The 17,981-nt window shown below is 38.8% G+C and overlaps 1 protein-coding gene across 2 annotated transcripts in view; it reads left to right on the top strand.

Moving 5' to 3' along the window:
- SYNE1 (spectrin repeat containing nuclear envelope protein 1) overlaps window positions 1-17,981 on the top strand; it is a 373,726-nt gene that overhangs the window by 129,082 nt on the left and 226,663 nt on the right. For both annotated transcript variants that reach the window (XM_036414424.2, XM_036414425.2), the window contains 11 exons: window positions 1,868-2,018; window positions 5,196-5,423; window positions 5,828-5,926; window positions 7,836-8,023; window positions 8,621-8,744; window positions 9,621-9,787; window positions 11,294-11,447; window positions 13,376-14,004; window positions 15,690-15,869; window positions 16,613-16,763; window positions 17,093-17,251. In XM_036414424.2, the coding sequence (XP_036270317.1) occupies window positions 1,868-2,018; window positions 5,196-5,423; window positions 5,828-5,926; window positions 7,836-8,023; window positions 8,621-8,744; window positions 9,621-9,787; window positions 11,294-11,447; window positions 13,376-14,004; window positions 15,690-15,869; window positions 16,613-16,763; window positions 17,093-17,251 (2,230 nt within the window). The remainder of the gene's footprint in view (window positions 1-1,867; window positions 2,019-5,195; window positions 5,424-5,827; window positions 5,927-7,835; window positions 8,024-8,620; window positions 8,745-9,620; window positions 9,788-11,293; window positions 11,448-13,375; window positions 14,005-15,689; window positions 15,870-16,612; window positions 16,764-17,092; window positions 17,252-17,981) is intronic.

Raw genomic sequence — 17,981 nt, forward strand, 5'->3', positions numbered from 1 at the left:
CATACACTCTTTCCTGTATATTGTATTCCTCACATTCTTGATGAATCTTGAAGTGTCTGTGTAGTTCAGCATGTTTTGAGGGAGCAACTCCCAATTCAAAAGACAATACCACCAACACAGAAGCCAGCATCTCTAACTCAGCAGAAAAATACCAGGGATGTGGTTTTTGCTTCGTAAACGGGTTTTGTTTGTGAAAAAAGCCATATTTGTTAAAGTCTGTGGCCTTTATACATTGGAGAGAGAACCTCAAAAAGGAACCCATATTGAAAATAAATGTTTACTGTATTATGCTGTGGTCACCAGTGACAGGGAAGAGGAGATATTTTGGTTGTGTAGGTTCTGGGCCAAAATACATAAGATATAGTCCAAATGTCTTCATCTCTGAGCTCACAGAGCTTGTCAACGGTGCCTCAGTATTCAAAATCCACTGATTGATATTCTATTTCCAAACAAATTTTAAAAGTCTATTTTATATTTAATCATTTAATATATGTTCACTTATAAAAAGAAAGAAAGAATAGTTTGGCCTATGGTATCCTGTCACATACAAAATGTACAAACAAAACTTTGGAAGGAATAAACAGGAGAATATGGTCAATGTTCTTCAAAACAATATGGCTGAACATCCCTATTTTAAAAGTTATTAGTGGCAAATCCTTAAGGTAGAGAACACAATTTCTAAGATGGATTTTTAAATGTAAAATTTGTTTTTATACTCTTAGCACCTTGACATGAAGATTGTACATTGCCTAAACTTTAAAGGTTGTTAAATAATATATTTAGAGAAAATTATTATGAATTTAAACTTTGAAAATGTTAAATATTAAATGCTATCCATCAAGGCATGGAAAAAGTCAAACTTGGAGAATAATAGAAAGGAAGCTACTTTTATGAGGAATTTCCATTTGAATCCATCTTCATTTAGAAACATGCAATATAAGGTAGCTTGTATTTCCTGTACTGATAAGAACATTCGGTACATTCAGGGTATAGACTTGAGACTGCAATATTCTTTAATTGGACAATCAATGATGTCATTGTATTTTTTTCTTGATGTCTTCAAGTGCCTTTCGGTAAACAGGAAAATTCTTTTACTTTTTTTTTTTAAAGCAAAGGACTTACCAGTGCCATGATAGACTATACGTTTCTTACTCCTTTTCTAAATTGAAAGCCATAATCACATGGGTACATATGCATAGCTAATACAAACTACAAATCTACAGCTAAATTGTTCTCATTAGATTTATTACAAATAAAGCCCCAGTTGTCTAAAAGCATTTAGGGTGCTCATGTACAAAGATTTATAAAAGTATTTTGGAATCAAGACTGTAGAGACCCCAGAGAATTAGCTGAAGTTATTATAGATTATAGATTGAAGACTTAGCTTCATTGATAGAACAGTTCCTGCCAGTCAACATGGAATTCAAGTTATAAGCTCAACCTTAATTCATAAAGATGCATTTTGTAAGGATTCTGGAGCATAAAGCATCACTAAGCAGGAGGACTGTGCCCACAAAAGTAGGACAGCTGCAAACCATGTGCACTAGATATGCAGGCAGTTTATTTAAATAAGTCCTGGCAACCATTTAAGTCGACTACACCTGTATCCAACTCCCCTTAAACCCCAAAATATTTTGTTTGAAGCACAGTTCTATTCATAGCATGGTGTAGTTTGTTAAATCCTCATTCTCAGAGGAGATAGAAAGACGAGAATTGACAACTAGTCAGATGAAATGTGCCAGTAGTTTCAATGTTGATATGGTCAAAATATCTTAACGTATCTTTTTACATAGCAATTTAAAGGAAAATGTATTGCTGTTCTTTCTTAAAATACTGCATTTTATTTACTTAATTTGGTTAATTTTAGTATTAAAACCATGGAAATGGTGAAAAACAAGTGGGATCATTTTGGCAATAATTTTGAGACCCTTTCCATCTGGATAACTGAGAAAGAAAAAGAACTCATTGCCTTGGAAACTTCGTCATCTGCCACGGACATGCAAATCAACCAAATCAAGGTGACCTGCTCACACGTTTATAATCCATGTCTAGCTTTTAAAAATTCCTTTCTTGCATTTTATCCAATGCTCTTTGGCCCCAGAACAAATATTTCCTTGCTATGTGACTCTATTAAAATTAAATTCACACAGATTGCTGAGCTAAGAGGTCTTGATTGATACCAGGCAACCGTTTAGAGATGGAATTATGTATTAATATTGTCTGACTTAAGCATCCAAAGTTAATATTGTGTGCAACACCATTAAAATGATTATATGGTTACATTATGCTTTTCCTTGATTTTGAATGGACCCCATTGGAGTGCTCTGTTGATTCATTTATACAGTATGATCTGTATTCATCGTCTACAACTGTGCTTACAAGAATTATCCCAAATGTCTAGTTCAAGAGTTAGTGATATTTACCCTCACAGACCACAAGGAGAAGTTACTTTCTTTACATGAAGCAATCAGATCCATCACTCCTATTCTTTTGTTTATGATGATTTTCAGGGCCTGGACTAGATAGACTCTGTAATATCTGAGGTCCTCAACTTCAAACTACCCATGTGCATAGACTGCCATTGTTCACTCCATTCAAATAGTTTGAGAAAGAGATGGGCTGAACTTAATGAATTCTGAGAGTCTGTTTCTCTTTTTTATATGCAATTTTTACACATCACGTTTTTAAAATTCAGCCCCTTCTTTTTCTATCTCAGCCCATTTTATTGGAAAGGGAAAACCCTCTGACATTTCATTCAATTAAATATAGAGAAATGAATACCAAGGTGAGGGAACATTTCACAATATGACTCAGAACGAGTCATAGCCATGTGCACGGTGGGAGGGTGCAATCTTGCTTAACTTGGCTTACATGCTGTGCAGATCATCCTGGTTTATCACATGTCTTATGCAACTGAGGCTACATGCAGCCTGGTATGTACAAGTATGCTTATATGTTGGGTGGTATATAAGAAAAAAACAGATGTTAAGCCATTAAGAATATTCATGGAATATGTTTACTCTTTAAAACTATTTTTGCAACTTTGTCATTTAATTATCTTTGCTCAATTCTGAGAAAACAAGGAATAACACACTTAAATAGTTTTGTCTCAAATTGTTCTTTCCAAAAACTTTAACATGCACTTTCTAATTTGCTTATGCTTCCTATTCACTCTTTTTCCTATTATTTAACCTTAGTACCGGGACTTTGGAAATATATCACTTTTACCAAACATCATTATGTTGTTACTCTTTAGAAAACAAAACAATTACATATTTTATTTTTTAAAAACATAAACATTCTATTGTGGATTTTCTTGGGATCCGCCTAGAAATACATTTTAACATTCCAATGTGGCATTTTGGAAACTATTTTAAAATGTATTAAATGAATATAAGAAGCAAGAAAATCATTTGCTAGAAATAATCAAAGATACAGTGAGATGCACTTTAGTGTGGAATCTGGGCTGGTAGGTTCATGTTCTACTTCCACGTAGAATGAAATGATAGGAAATAGTAAAAATATGGCCTTTTTTGTCATGTTTTCCATTGAAAACAACCTCAGGTTAAAACTAATTCATAACATTGCATAGTTGTGAAGATATTCATCTATAAGCCCACTTTTGGTTTTCAATATGTGCTATTCTGAATGGACTTATTTCTTATTCCTAATTGATCATCTACAGGTGACAAGAACATATATTGGGTTCATCTTCTGTCTTCTCACTCTGGATTATGTAGTTTGTCTATATGAGTTTGCTGATGACATGTATTATACTAAGAAATTACAACAAAAATTGTTTCATTGAGGTGTTGCAAACACCTACAACAATTATTAACACCTAGGAAACACTCAATATATATTTGTTAAATCTATGAGTAATTTTTCTTTAAAAATGTCATTTATAAACAGTAAAACAAAAGAAGAATTGTATTTATGCTCAAACAACATATACCTATCAAGTATGCCATTGCAGTCATGCATATGGAAAATAAAATAAGTAATATACTCACACTAGCTATTTCTGATTTGCCTTATCTAGACAGAAATTATCTCTATGTTTTCTCATTTAAGCATAAGTCACATTATTTTTTCTAGGGAAACAGTATTTTTCATTTAAATGATTTGAAACAGATTGTTTTTGTTTTGTTTTATTTTGTTTTGTTTTTTTGCTTTATTTTGACTGAACGATTTGGCTCTTTTTCTCAGAGAAATAATTTTCATTTTCTTCTATATTAATAAGCCTCTACATTTATGAGAGACAGATAGACACTTCCGGTCACATATGCACGTGCATCCTTGATGGCTCTCGGTACTTTTCAGGTGTTAGATAATACATGAAATGCCCCCAATTGAAATGGTAACGAGTAGGTGCTGTGCTATAGAGCCCAGAGCAAGTGAGTAAAGCAGGGCCAGCAGTAGAGGCATCACCTGAGGAATTGTTAGAATTGCAAAGACTTGGCTCCACATTAGCCCTACTGAGTCAGTCCCTGAAGGTGGGGGCCAAGTGATTAAAATACTGCATTTTATTTTGGCATAAAGGATAGATGATAAATGTGAAAAGACTGGGTGTAGGTCACAGTGGAATCAGATAAGCTTGTAGTTTGGTCAAATATGAAATACTCAACTACATTTTAGGAAAATTAAGCGAATGTCAATGTTAACATGCCTATGAATGATTGGAGCACACTTTTTCTCAGATCAGTTGGTTAAAACGCTGATTCATAGGTAAGCAGGGAATTCCAGATACCTTTAGAGACACTGTAAGAGTTCCAGGGACATTTCCCTGCCTACGTCACTGCAGGCGGGAGTAGCTGCCCTGTTTCCCCGGAAATAAGACAATGTCTTATATTAATTTTTTCTCCCAAAGTTGCGCTAGGTCTTATTTTCAAAGGATGTCTTATTTTTCCATGCACTAGGTCTTATTTTCGGAGGATGTCTTATTTTCGGGGAAACAGGACTATTTCTCTTTATTCTCCATCCAGCGAGCACAAACACCCATGTATATTTCAGACTCAATCTGCATATCTATCCTCCAAAAACGAGGTCAGCAAACACATGGGGTTTGTTCATAGCTGCTCTCTGACGACCCCACTACATTGAAATATCCGTTTTCTCTCTGCAATATTTGTATCATTTCAGGAAGGCAAGCTTGCTCAGCCTGCGTTGTCATTTTTCTCGTGTTTGAATACTAGGTCACGATTCAGGAAATAGAAAGTAAGATCGGCAGCATCACAGGACTGGAAGAAGAAGCACAGTCTTTTGCCCAGTTTATTACCACTGGAGAATCAGCCCGAATCAAGGCCAAGTTGACACAACTAAGGAGATACTGGGAAGAACTTCGAGAGCACGCACAGGGTCTGGAAGGAACGATCCTGGGACATGTCTCTCAGCAGCAGAAGTTTGAAGAGAATCTTAGAAAAGTAAGAATTGGTCCATACATACCACAGTGCCCTGTTTCACATTGCATTTATCGTCAATGCAATAGAAGGCAATGCAATAGAGTCCAGAAATAGTGGAATAAGGAAACGGCCCAATTTGCCAATTATTTACCAAGTTGTCCATGATGCTTAAGTTTATACCTATTTATATGGCACATTTTTGAGGAAATAAAAAATGTCATTATATATTGTGTTCAGATAGGCATTAAGACTTATTCATATTTATTTGAAATAATAGGACACATTCATTTTACATTTTTTAAATGTATTTTATCAACACATTGAAAGTTATCAAAAAATGATAGGCATGCTGCTTCCCCAGTAACCATTCTCATCTTGATGTGTATTTTTCCCACCATTATTTTGATATTTCACCAATGTTTTAGGTCCAGCAGTCTGTGTCTGAATTTGAAGATAAACTTGCTGATCCAATTAAAATATGTTCTTCAGCTACAGAGACATACAAAACTCTCCAAGAGCATATGGTAAGAGCATGCTTCAACATTTCTGCTTATTTATCAACTCGGAAACTTGGTAATTCCTGCTTGAAAAAGAAATATAGTAAACATTTTTATGAGAGTTAAAAATTTTTAAATGTTTATGTTATACGAGGAATGATATAGATCCAGCATATTTACTTCATATGACACAAGAAATACAAGCATGCAAGTAAGTTTCATTAAAATGTACGCTAAAGAAGTAGCCATTTAATATATATTTCTCTCTCTTCATGGACATGGACAACAGTGTGGTGATTGCAGGGGTGGAGGGGGATGGGTGCAGGTGGTGGAGGACAGGGAAGGGATAAGAGATGATGGGGAAATTAAATTAAATTTAAAAAATTACCCTCTTTGTTCCAGAAAAAAAGTCTTTCTCTCTCTTAATTAGAACATGTAACTTTTCATATTATAGCTTTAGTAAGTCCTGCTACCCATTATAAAAATTAAGTGGGCAGAAAGAAAATACACGAACATAGCAGATTTCAGATTTTAACCCGCTAGACTCAAATGTGCAAGGACCATGTCCCTGCTCACCTGTTTGCAGTGACTAGCATTTTCGGTCCGGTCCCTGAGCTGGTGACCATTGTGAGATGTTTTTCAAAGGAACAGCAGATGCTTCTGGCAGAATTCGGGGGAAGGAGCAAAAGGAGGGACATCAAGGCACAAAGAAATAGTAAAATGAAACAGCTGTTAATTAATTAACAAAAAAGTATATGTTTTCCCTGTTACATGTGCATGTGTACGCTCACATACACACACATGCAGGAAAGGGCTGCAGGGACAGAAAGCAGACAACTGGCAAAGGCACGGACAACTGGAAAAAGGAGGGGAAGTGACATCACTGGGATTGTTATAATAAGAATGTGCTTTATTGAAGTGTTACTGAAGTCATTTTTTTAAAAAATACCCCCCAAATGAGGAAAATTAAGTTAATTGAATTTCATGGAATTATTTTAATAGACAACTAAGTCTACTACCAGAAAAGATAATATTCTATTTTGTTTAAAATTTAGATTTCTGAAGCCAGTTATTTTCCCCTGTCTTGATTTTCTGATTTTCATAGTACCTGCCATATTCTGAGGATGGTTATTATCATAACTAGGCCCAGTGCACAAAATTCATGGCATGGGAAGGGGTGTCCTTCAGCCTGGCCTGTACCCTCTCACAATCCGGGACCCCTCAAGGGATGTCTGACTGTCAGTTTAGGCCTGATCTCTGCGCAATCTGGGACTGCTGACTCCTAACCAGTGGCCTGCCTGCCCGATCACCTCTAACAACTCACCTGCCTGCCTGATCGCCCCAACTGCCTCTGCTTGCCTGCCTCATCACCCCTAACCATTTTCCTACCTGCCTGATCACCCCTAACCAGCTCTGCCTCAGACCCCACTGCTGTAGCTTCATCCAGAATGATGTCTGGAAGGTCATTTGGCTGACAAACTAATTAGTATATTATGCTTTTATTATTATAGATAATCATATGCATGAAAGATAACCGCTATGTCAGCTGGACTCTTCCAATATATTTTTATAGAAATTACTGCATGTTACATACAGCACTTGAAATTTGGAATAGAGTTTTTAGATAAATTTCACATAAAATAAATAATAATTTTCATAAATTATCTGGCTTATTAAGGAAAAGTAGACATTATTCTGATATACAACAGCATAGTTTTATTGGGTCAATAGTCGCCCTGTTTTCATTTTCATTCCTGCATTCATGAAATAGCTCTCCTCTCTCCCACTCTGTGTCACTGGAAATTATGGTCAGGCCATTTTCAGCGCCATTGTTGTGTGTGATGACTGAGGGGACAGTTTTGGTGGGAATGGGTGTCAGAGGAAAATGGTGGCCTCATTTCTCTGCTCTCATTGCCCTCCTCTCACCCCCTCCCAGGATCTCTGCCAGGCCCTGGAGTCCCTGAGCAGTGCCTTGGCCGCGCTCTCTGCCAGTGCCCAGAAGGTCGTGAGCAGAGGCGGTGCAATCCAGGAGGCCGGCGCCCTGCAGCAGAGATACCAGGGGCTGCTGAGCCGGGCGAAGGAGAGACAGACAGCGCTGGAGAGCCTGCTGGCCCACTGGCAGCGGTGAGTAGCCTTCCTTCCCCAGTTGGCCACCTGGGTGTAATAGCCACTCTTTATAAAAATATGTTTATATTCACTTTAGAGAGGAAGGAAAGGAGAGGGAGAGAGAGGTAGAAACATCAACAATGAGAGGGAATCATCCATCAGCTGCCTCTTGCATACCCCTCACTGGGGATTGAGCCTGCAACTCTGAAGGGGAATCATAGCGGCAGCCTCTTGGTGCATGGGACAATGCTCAACCACTGAGCCACACTGGCTGGGCATAGCCATACTCAAATAGGAAATTTCAGGCCAACTGTTCTCTAAGTGATGGGCAATAATCACCCCAGATGTAAAACATGCCAAGTCATGTGTTTAACATGGGAGTGAATAAGGATGTACCAGGTACAAGTATCTTTCCATATTACACACATATAGACTATGTGTGAGTACATATGTGAATATGAGAGGAGTGGTATTTTCACCTTCACGTCTAGGAATAAGATAATGAACGTTGTATTATTTGTATTGCTTAGTGTTGGACCCTCCAACTTCAGAAAGGCCTCGCTTTCTGATACGCTAATTTGGGATGCATTTGCTTCATGTCCCTTCTATCTTTAGGCTGGAGAAAGAACTGTCGACCTTTCTGACCTGGCTGGAGCGGTGCGAAGCCATCGCCAGTTCCCCAGAAGTGGACATCACTGCCGACAGGGCCAGAGTGGAGAGTGAACTTCAATTAACACAGGCAAGCTCCAGGAAGTGGGGTTTGGGGGGAGGAACAACAGACTCTGTGGTGATTGCATCGTAAAACAAGAGCAAATACAAGCCCTCCTGCCAACTTAACGTCTTGCTTTGGTTTCGTCATCCCACAAGAACCACCCACACCTGAAAGACAATGTGTTGGTGAAGTTGGTGATGGCCGATGTGATGATGTTATTATAGAGAGGAGGATAGAACATTTTGACAAGCACCTACCATGTGCCATGTTATACCTATCATCCCAGTTAACACCATGCTATGTGGTTAGCTATCTACCGTATATGCGTGTTTATCTGTTATTAGGTGGGAACCACAACATATGCATCTCTCATAGACCTAAGAGATTTATTGCCTGATGAAATATTAAACAAACAAACAAACAAACAAACAAAATAAACAACAATAGTGGTTCAGCTGCATGACAGTAAAATGAAGAGCACTTAAGCTCCCCAATTTGGCCCGATATTGTCTCTGAACAGAGGGAGACCACATCCCTGTGACCTAGATTTGCGTCTCTGTTATTGTTAGGCATGCATTTTCTCTTTAGCAGTAGCTCTCCTTTGATTTTCTTCGCCTGCTCAGTTTCTTCATCCTGAAAGAAATTCTAGAGCATTTAAATGTGCCTAACACCGTAACTCAGACCCTGGAAAACTAATTCCAGTTTCAGTAGCCTTTTAAATGTTGGTTTAGAGATGAAATTGGTTCATTTCTAAATTAAGGAATAAAATTTTCTATAGTTTAGTCCCAGTAGCCTCCATTTTTGCGAGAACGCTGAGCCTTTGGATAACAAACTCCTGTGTCATGCGGTCTTTCCTTGTCAATCATGCTGGATGAGATCTATAACATATTATGTGTTCGGCAGGCTCTGCAAAGTGAAGTTGTATCCCAGGCCTCCATCTACAGCAACCTTTTGCAACTGAAGGAATCATTGTTCTCAGTGGCCTCCAAAGATGACGTGAAAATGATGAAACTGCACTTGGAACAGTTGGATGAGAGATGGAGAGTTTTGCCAGAGAAACTTAGCAAAAGGTTGGGGTTTTATAAAACATTCTAATATTGTGCATTTTTTTAAATGATGAGTGTATACACTAAGAAAACATAGTTTTGTTTACTTTTATTTAACCCAACTATTCACAGGATAATTATAGAAGGGTAGATAACCACATTATTTGCCATTGTAAAAATCAAAGCACTCAAATATTGGCTTTTCTGATGAACCTCAATTCAAAATTTTAGTCTCACAATCAGGGCAAATGATCAAACTAGTTGAACTATAGTAAAGAGAGTAGGTTTGCTCATGTTTGTAGTATTTACTGCTTAAACCGTTTGTGTACAGGAGAAAGATGGTAATTAAAACTTTGTTTCTCATGATATGTCTAAACAAAGGCATCCAATCATCTATTATTAGTCAACCTGATTCATTTATTGCACAAGCAGTGATTCATTCCTGACCATACCCCACGCCCCTTTCTGGGTCCTGGGAATAGTAAGTAAGGCAGGGAGAGTCCTGTCTCTGGCTGAGGGAGGATCAATATATAACTAAACAAATGAGTGAGTGATGCTGTTTCCATTGGTAAGTAATGTGAAGACAGCAGCACAGGGTAACATGGGGGCACTGTAGGTCCAGTACAGCCCCCGGGCACCTGACGTCTGATGCAGATCTGAACATTGTGCAGAAAGCAGACTCATGTGCTTTGGGGGGAAATCACAGGGTCAGAGGGAGCAGAAAGAGCAATGGCCCTAAGGCAGCAATGAGCTGGGATGTTGGAGAAGCGGAGGCAGTGAAGGGGTGGGCGGCCCCCCTGGATCAGATGAGGCCAGAGAAGTCAATGATGAGGGACCCCTCATAGACCACAGCAAGGAGCTATGGAGTTTCGCCTTCCTGTGTCCCCCGGGAGAATGCCCGTGTGCAGGCTTGGCCGAGGGTGTTGTGATGACATGGACATCATTCCTGGCTGCTCTCTAGAGAGTGGATTACAGTGAGGCCTGTGGTGGCAGGAAGGAGGCCAGCTAAGGAGGCTGTTGGAGGCCAGGCAAGAGCTGAGGCGATGCAGAGCAGGGTGTGAAGGTGGAGAGGAGAGCCCGGCAGACTGTGATGGGTGCCCAGATATGCGCGGGTCAGGGGTGGTGGTAAAGAAATGGAGGACCATCAGGGTGGGCAGCACGAACAGGAACTGGGACGCAGCAAATTGTAAGAGAAACAGGGTTGGAGAAGTAGGAAGCATTATGCATTCTGGTTTGTCCCTGTTGGGCCACATTAGTTCTGCCAGTGATTAATCAGATTCCAAAAACATACTAACTCTTCTGTTCTACTGTTGGACATTTGAACCTTTATTATTAATTAATTAATTAATTAATGTATTCATTCATTCATTTTAACTTTATTGGAGTGACATTGATTAATATGAGAATAGAGTTATGGTACAACCCAGCAATCCCTCTCCTGGGCATAAACCTGAAAACTCAAAAACATGTATTTGCAAAGATATGCGCACCGCTAAGGACCCATTACCTTCTACCCCGTCCTCTACCCAGGCTTCACTTCCTGCAGTCTGTGGTTGCTGAGCACCAGCAGTTTGATGAACTGCTGCTTTCCTTCTCCGTCTGGATTAAGCAGTTTCTGGGTGAATTACAAGCCACTTCGGAGATCAGCTTAGCTGACCATCAGGCAGCTTTAACCCGGCACAAGGTAAAGTGCATTCTTTTAAGAGGGGAGAAACATTTGTTCATAACAGAGAGCTCTTCAATTTTAAAGGGAAGCACATTTTAAATAACACTCGCCCGCGATTTAACATTGTATTTCTCTATAAATGTTCTCACAATGGGTTATGCAGATACCTTACGCAGATAAAGCCTCTCCAGATAAAATACCTTTTTGCTCACAATGGAGTGAATTATTTCTAGAATAAAGTGATGAGAATGTTCATTTGTAAGCTTCCCAGTTTGTTTTGGTCCAATGATAAAAATGAACACTGAATCCCAATGCTTTCACAATATGGTTTTTCTGAATTACTATTTAGCTTGAAATTTCTTTTTATTTCTAAATTATGCATAATATGTACCCTGACATTTAAACAAATTTCTAAAATCAGATATTGGTCATCAAGTATTGGAATAGTTGGGGTAAGCTACATGATAAGCTTGTAACAATATTGACTGACAATACATTTAGTGTCTGTTGAGTGTTCACTCTATGCTGGGCTTGTCAATTGGGTTTACCCCAAGGAAAAGCATGTTTTCCTTTCTTTATGACTGCAGGTGGTTTTGCCATTTGGAGCAAGGTGCTCACCAAATTAGGCTCCCACCCTCAAAGTCAGGAGCTGGGGCACCATCTTCCTGGATGAGTGCATGTCAGGGGATGACTCCCAGCTGTTTGAGAAAGTAGTCTTCAGTTGTCAAACTGCCCAGGAGGTTCTAAAGAGATTTACATCTCAAAGGGACAGAGAATGAATTTGTAATTTTCTAAAGTAAATGCTCAAAGAAGCCCTCTAAAGCTTAGTAGTTGGGCTGAGGGAACGATTAGGGCTGTTCTGGGCACGATTAAGACAGGTGATTGTTTCTCTTTCATGGAAACCATGCTGAGAGTGCTAGCAAACCTCTGATGGGTTTTAGCCATGATATGTTGTGAGCTGGTCAAATTTTCTCTACAACAGTCTTAGCCAGTTTAGCTAACATTCCTTAGAGTAGGGGTGTCGAACTCAATCAGAGAAGGGGCCAAAATCTAAAATCCAGCCTAAATCGCGGGCCGAATGGTTTACTGAACAGTCATAAACTGTCATTGTGATGGAAACGCAGCGGAGTGCAGTGATGACAGCGCGATGTGGGCCACATTGCAAGGCCTGGCGGGACGGATTTGGCCCGCGGGCCTTGTGTTTGACACATGTGCCTTAGAGAGAAGGCAGCTAAAACTTGGGCAGTTCTATTTGCTTTAGTCACACCTCTGAAAAGAGGCTCACTTCTGTCTATTCCCACACTCTTACACTACGTTAGAATCAGCTAGATTGTATGTATATGTATATGTATATGTATATGTATATGTATATGTATATGTATCTATGTATATATAACATATCTTTTAAAACCTTACACATTTTCAGTTTCTTTTAACTGTATATACTATAATTATACCTTTTAACTGTATATACATATATCTTTTAAAATCTCTCAAATGTTACATATGTGCATATTTATAAATATGCACTTTTTAATAATTTATTGGGTGACATTGGTTAATAGGAGCATACAGGTTAACTATTTGTATTCACAAAGGAATTCTTTCTCATGTACTATGTTAGTTCCAAATCAAAGTTGTGTTTTGGATGAAATACATAGATGAGCGAAACAAGAGAAATCTTAAGAATCTTTCTAAAAGTTTCATTGTGGGTGACCTTCAAATACTATACCAGGCCTTGCATTTAAAATGTATTTTTTAAATTTTTATGTACTAAATTGATTGGGGTGACATTGGTCAACATGAACCCATAGGTTTCGGGTGTGGGTTTCTGTGCTACAAGGTCTGTATGTTGCACTGTGGATCTTGACATCACCGATTCTGTAACATGTCTGTGTCAAAAACCAGTGTCTCTGAGGAACCAGTGACCCTCTCTTCCCTTCCAGGACCACGCAGCAGAAGTGGAAAGCAAAAGGGGGGAATTGCAAAGCCTGCAGGGGCACCTCGCCAAGCTGGGCGCTCTGGGTCGAGCCGAGGACCTTCACGTCCTGCAGGGCAAAGCAGAGGACTGCCTGCAGCTGTTCGAGGAGGCCGGCCGGGTGGTGGAGAGGCGGCAGCTGGCCCTGGCCCAGTTGGCAGGGTTCCTGCAGAGCCACACCTCTCTGTCCGAGGCGCTCCGCCGGCTGAGGCAGACAGTGGAAGCAACCAACAGCATGAATAAGAAGCAGACTGACTTATTAGAAAAGGACCTACAAGATGCTATTCGAGACATCAAAACGCTAGAATCTACTGCCATTGGTCTGGACGGCCTTCTTACCAAAGCTCAATACCATCTCAAAAGTGGGAGTTCTGGGCAAAGGACTTCCTGCAGAACCTCAGCTGATCACCTCTGCTCTGAGTTAGAGAGGATCCAGAACCTTCTGGGAACCAAGCAGAGTGAGGCAGATGCCCTGGCAGCACTGAAGAAAGCATTCCGCGACCAGAAAGAGGAGCTGCTGAGAAGCATCGAGGACATCGAAGAGAGGGCGGACAGAGAGCGTCTGAAAGAACCCACCCGCCAGGCTCTGCAGCAGAGGTGGGAGGAGCTGCTGAAGCCATGGTCTCAGCTGTGTTTCATTTGTCCCAGGATTAACTCTGTGCAAAACTTTGATAGTACCATACTTAGCAATGCCTCTTTTTATATTTTTAGGATAAAACTCATGACTAATTTGACACTTAAGGTCCTAAAATTTATTTGGGTTCCTCACAGATTTTCCTAAGGGCTTTGTGTATGCCACTCTGAGATCTTATTTACAACAGAGTATGCAGATCATACTGTGTGTTTTTAGCTGATAGGAGAAGAGACACATGTTCTGTAACAAGAGTGAAGCAGAGGAGGAAGGAGGGGTGCAAGTAGACTTGTAGTTCTGGTGGTAAATCTGAAGGAATTCCTCCAACCGTGCTAGCCCTCAGAAAAGACTGGAGCAAACTCATTTGTTGAGATTGAGTGACAGTGGATGTGGGCAGAAAATGGTATGAGGTAGTCTTCTTGTAGGAGGAAATGAAAATTATGCCTGTGGAGCTTGGTAAGATGATCAGCTGCCATTTAAGATTTGTATTTCTTCACTAAAAGTGAAGCCAATCAGCTCGGCAGAGTAGTTCTCCCAACCATTCTTTTTAAAAACATGTATTTTTATTGATTTCAGAGAGGGAAGGGGAGGGAGGGAAGGAGAGAGAGAGAAAAAGAGAGAGAGAGAGAGAGAGAGAGAGAGAGAGAGAGAGAGAGAGAGAAACATCAATGATAAGAGACAATCATTGATTGACTGCCTCCTACAGGCCCCACCCTAAGGATCTAGCTCACAATCCAGGCATGTGCCCTGACAGAGAATCAAACCTTGACCTCCTGATTTATAGCTCAACACTCAACCACTGAGGCACGCCAGCCAGGCTCTCCCAACTATTAACTGTTTCCTTAGAGGTGAGAAGAAGGAATAAAAGTGAGTTTAAGCAAAGATGAGGGACTGCCAGGTGTAAATTGTAGCCTTCTTTTCAGTCTTGTTTTCCCTCTTGATAGAACTTTCTTCGGCTCCTGTACTCAGGGTTACTATTTTTTCTATTTTTTTGTTTCCCCCAGGGGGCAAACAGACAGTTGAAAGGCATTCATACCAAGGCATCCCTAATTGATCAGAATTATATTGACCCTGCCAATTTGTTTCCTTTTAATCAGAATCAAACATTGATTAACAATTGATTCGTGGCTCCTGAAGTTACACACTTTGTGGGAAGCAAACTATCTGACTGGCTTAACAATAAACTTACAAAAGGGAATAAGACTTGGGAAGGACAAGTCTTATATGTATATACGTAGAGTACAGCTTGGTAAAACTATTTTTATTTTATGAAACAGCTATGATTCTTAAATATTATTTTACATGAATTAGACCTCATGCACAAAATAATTTTATATCAATACCTTACAATAAGTACTCACCTCCTTTGCATACAAGGTCACCCCTAGTTTTAAAAGTCTTATACCATCAAAGGGTAATAGAAAGAGAATACAAACGTAATAGAAGTTTGAAGGTAAGTAGTGAGACTGCCTTTAAATGTTTTCTGAGGGACACTCTAAAGTACGCAAAGTTAACTCCAAAAGCATCTTTATCAGTTGACATCTGTTCATTTGATTGCTCTGTTATTAGTTTTCTAGATCTCTGTATGTGTGCTTTATGAAGAGGGAATGTTGGTTTGCTACCTTTACTTAAGCAGCATTTTACTTCACAGATTGAGAGTCTTCAATCAGTTAGAAGACGAACTGAACTCTCATGAGCATGAGCTATGTTGGTTGAAGGACAAAGCTAAGCAAATTGCTCAAAAGGATGTAGCCTTTGCACCTAAAGTTGACACAGAGATAAACCGCTTAGAGGTCACCTGGGATGATACCAAAAAGCTAATTCATGAAAAGTAAGTCCGAAACTCCTCAGGTTTTGTTTTTTAACTTCTCCCTATTTTGTGACATTGGGCCATGCCTGCTGATTTGCATGGGTGTGATCAAGAATTGAATATCTTTTGCCATCTTTAGTATTCTGTGTCTTTCAGTAATGATAAGAATTTAATCCTACAGAACTTGATTGAGGAGGCTGCGTTGAGATAACAATTCCAAGTAAAATTCAATGCTTAAACACAGTTGTCAAGTTACTAACTGCTACCATGAGAGGCTTACCCTCCTAATTTCCTTTTTATTCTGTTTTGTTATAGTTGTTTGTAACTGAGATATGACTGACATAAAGTAAAATTCACTAGCTTAAATATATTCATATATGCTTAATTGATTTTTTTAAAAAAAAGGTAATTTGATGAAGAAAGAATATAGTCTTTTCAATAATATCCCTGAAACAATTGAGTATCTATATGCATTAAAAATAATGTCTACATAAGTTTGAGTTATCCAGAACATATATGGCATCTTTGCTTATTATTGAAGTCACAGATTTTATTCGAATGGCTGTGTGCATTCTTCATTGATGGGGATATTTTGGACTTTAGAGTTAAGTAATAGCAACCAGCACTCCTTTGACCTCGGTAGGTAAAGACAGGGTTTCTCTTTAATCTATTAATGTGTGTTCATATATCAGGTCCAACCAAGGAGAACTCTTTCCTTTCCTAATAGCTGATAATAAATGATGGCTTTTCTTTGATCATTGCAGCCAGGGCCAATGCTGCGGGCTTATTGACTTAATGAGAGAATATCAGAACTTGAAGTCAGCTGTATCTAAAGTTCTAGAACATGCCAGCAATGTGATTGCAACCAGAACTACTATAAAGGATGAGGAGGATCTTAAATGCGCCTTATCCAAGGTAGTAATTCAAAATGTATTTCTTTTAGTAGAACACTTTATTAAACCTGTTGTGTATTTTTTTTTTTACTCACAATGTATTCTCTACACAGATCTTGTCAGTACAGTTAGATGTAGATAATTCATGCTAACAAGTTCAACTTTTTTTTTAAGAGTTCTGATATCCTAGCATTCTAGCAATTCAAGAAAATTAGTATATATATTTGTATCATTTATTAATCTCCTTGTTTCTGCACCAGGTCATCCAATAATTAAATTTCTTGGAGGCAAATGGTTTTAAACTCTTATCTTTGATGATTTTATTAATTAAGGAAACATTTATGTTCACAGCATGAAACTGCCAGGAATGAAATGTGTAAGGAGCAGAAAGAATTGGATGGCTTCACCAGTAAAGGAAAACAGTTGTTATCTGAGCTGAAAAAAATTCACAGCAGTGATTTCATCTTGGTGAAAACAGACATGGAGAGCACCATGGACAGATGGCTGGATGTACGCTCATCACCTTGGGTTCCATGAGTAGTTTAAATATTCACGTTGCTGACTCTCATTTTGGGGCAAAGGATTTTGAGAGATGCGAATTCCATTTTTAACTTTTTACATTAAATGCAAATATAATATTCTAAAGAAAAGTAGTGTTCACAGAAATTTTAGAACTAGTAAAAAAAATTTACTTTATTTTGTTAAAAGTTATTGGCAAGTTTTCTAGAATTTTACTTGACAGCTTCAATCGTAACAAATTTATAACCTGTCTTCTCAAAACTCTAGAATTATGAATAAAAATAAAAGAATAATGTATAAACAGCCTTCAGACTATTAACCAAAATGTATAGTAATTTAAAGTAAGAAGACTCTTTCGCATTGAAATACATTGGCCTTGTAGTTTACATCCTTGAGTTTTAGTTCCTGCTCCGTCATTTACTGGCTATGTGACCAGTAAATGACAGGTCACGTGACCCCTTTGGAACTCTATCTCAATCCATGCATATTTTACAGTTTCCCAGCTCTGAAAATCCAGTGATTCTGTTGACCTCTATTATCAATATCTAGGCTCGAAATTTAAACCTATAGTGGGTTCCCTTACTTAAGCTAAGCCACTTAAGTTAGACATTGATATTGATGTACTATAATCAAATAGTACATTATGTCCGCCTGCCGGCTTAGACCCCCTTCCTGGGGGCTTCAGAAGACCTTATATTCTTCCACTTTTAAAATGATATTA

Source organism: Pipistrellus kuhlii, unplaced genomic scaffold (assembly GCF_014108245.1).
Source record: "Pipistrellus kuhlii isolate mPipKuh1 unplaced genomic scaffold, mPipKuh1.p scaffold_m20_p_5, whole genome shotgun sequence".
Lineage (NCBI taxonomy): Eukaryota > Metazoa > Chordata > Mammalia > Chiroptera > Vespertilionidae > Pipistrellus > Pipistrellus kuhlii.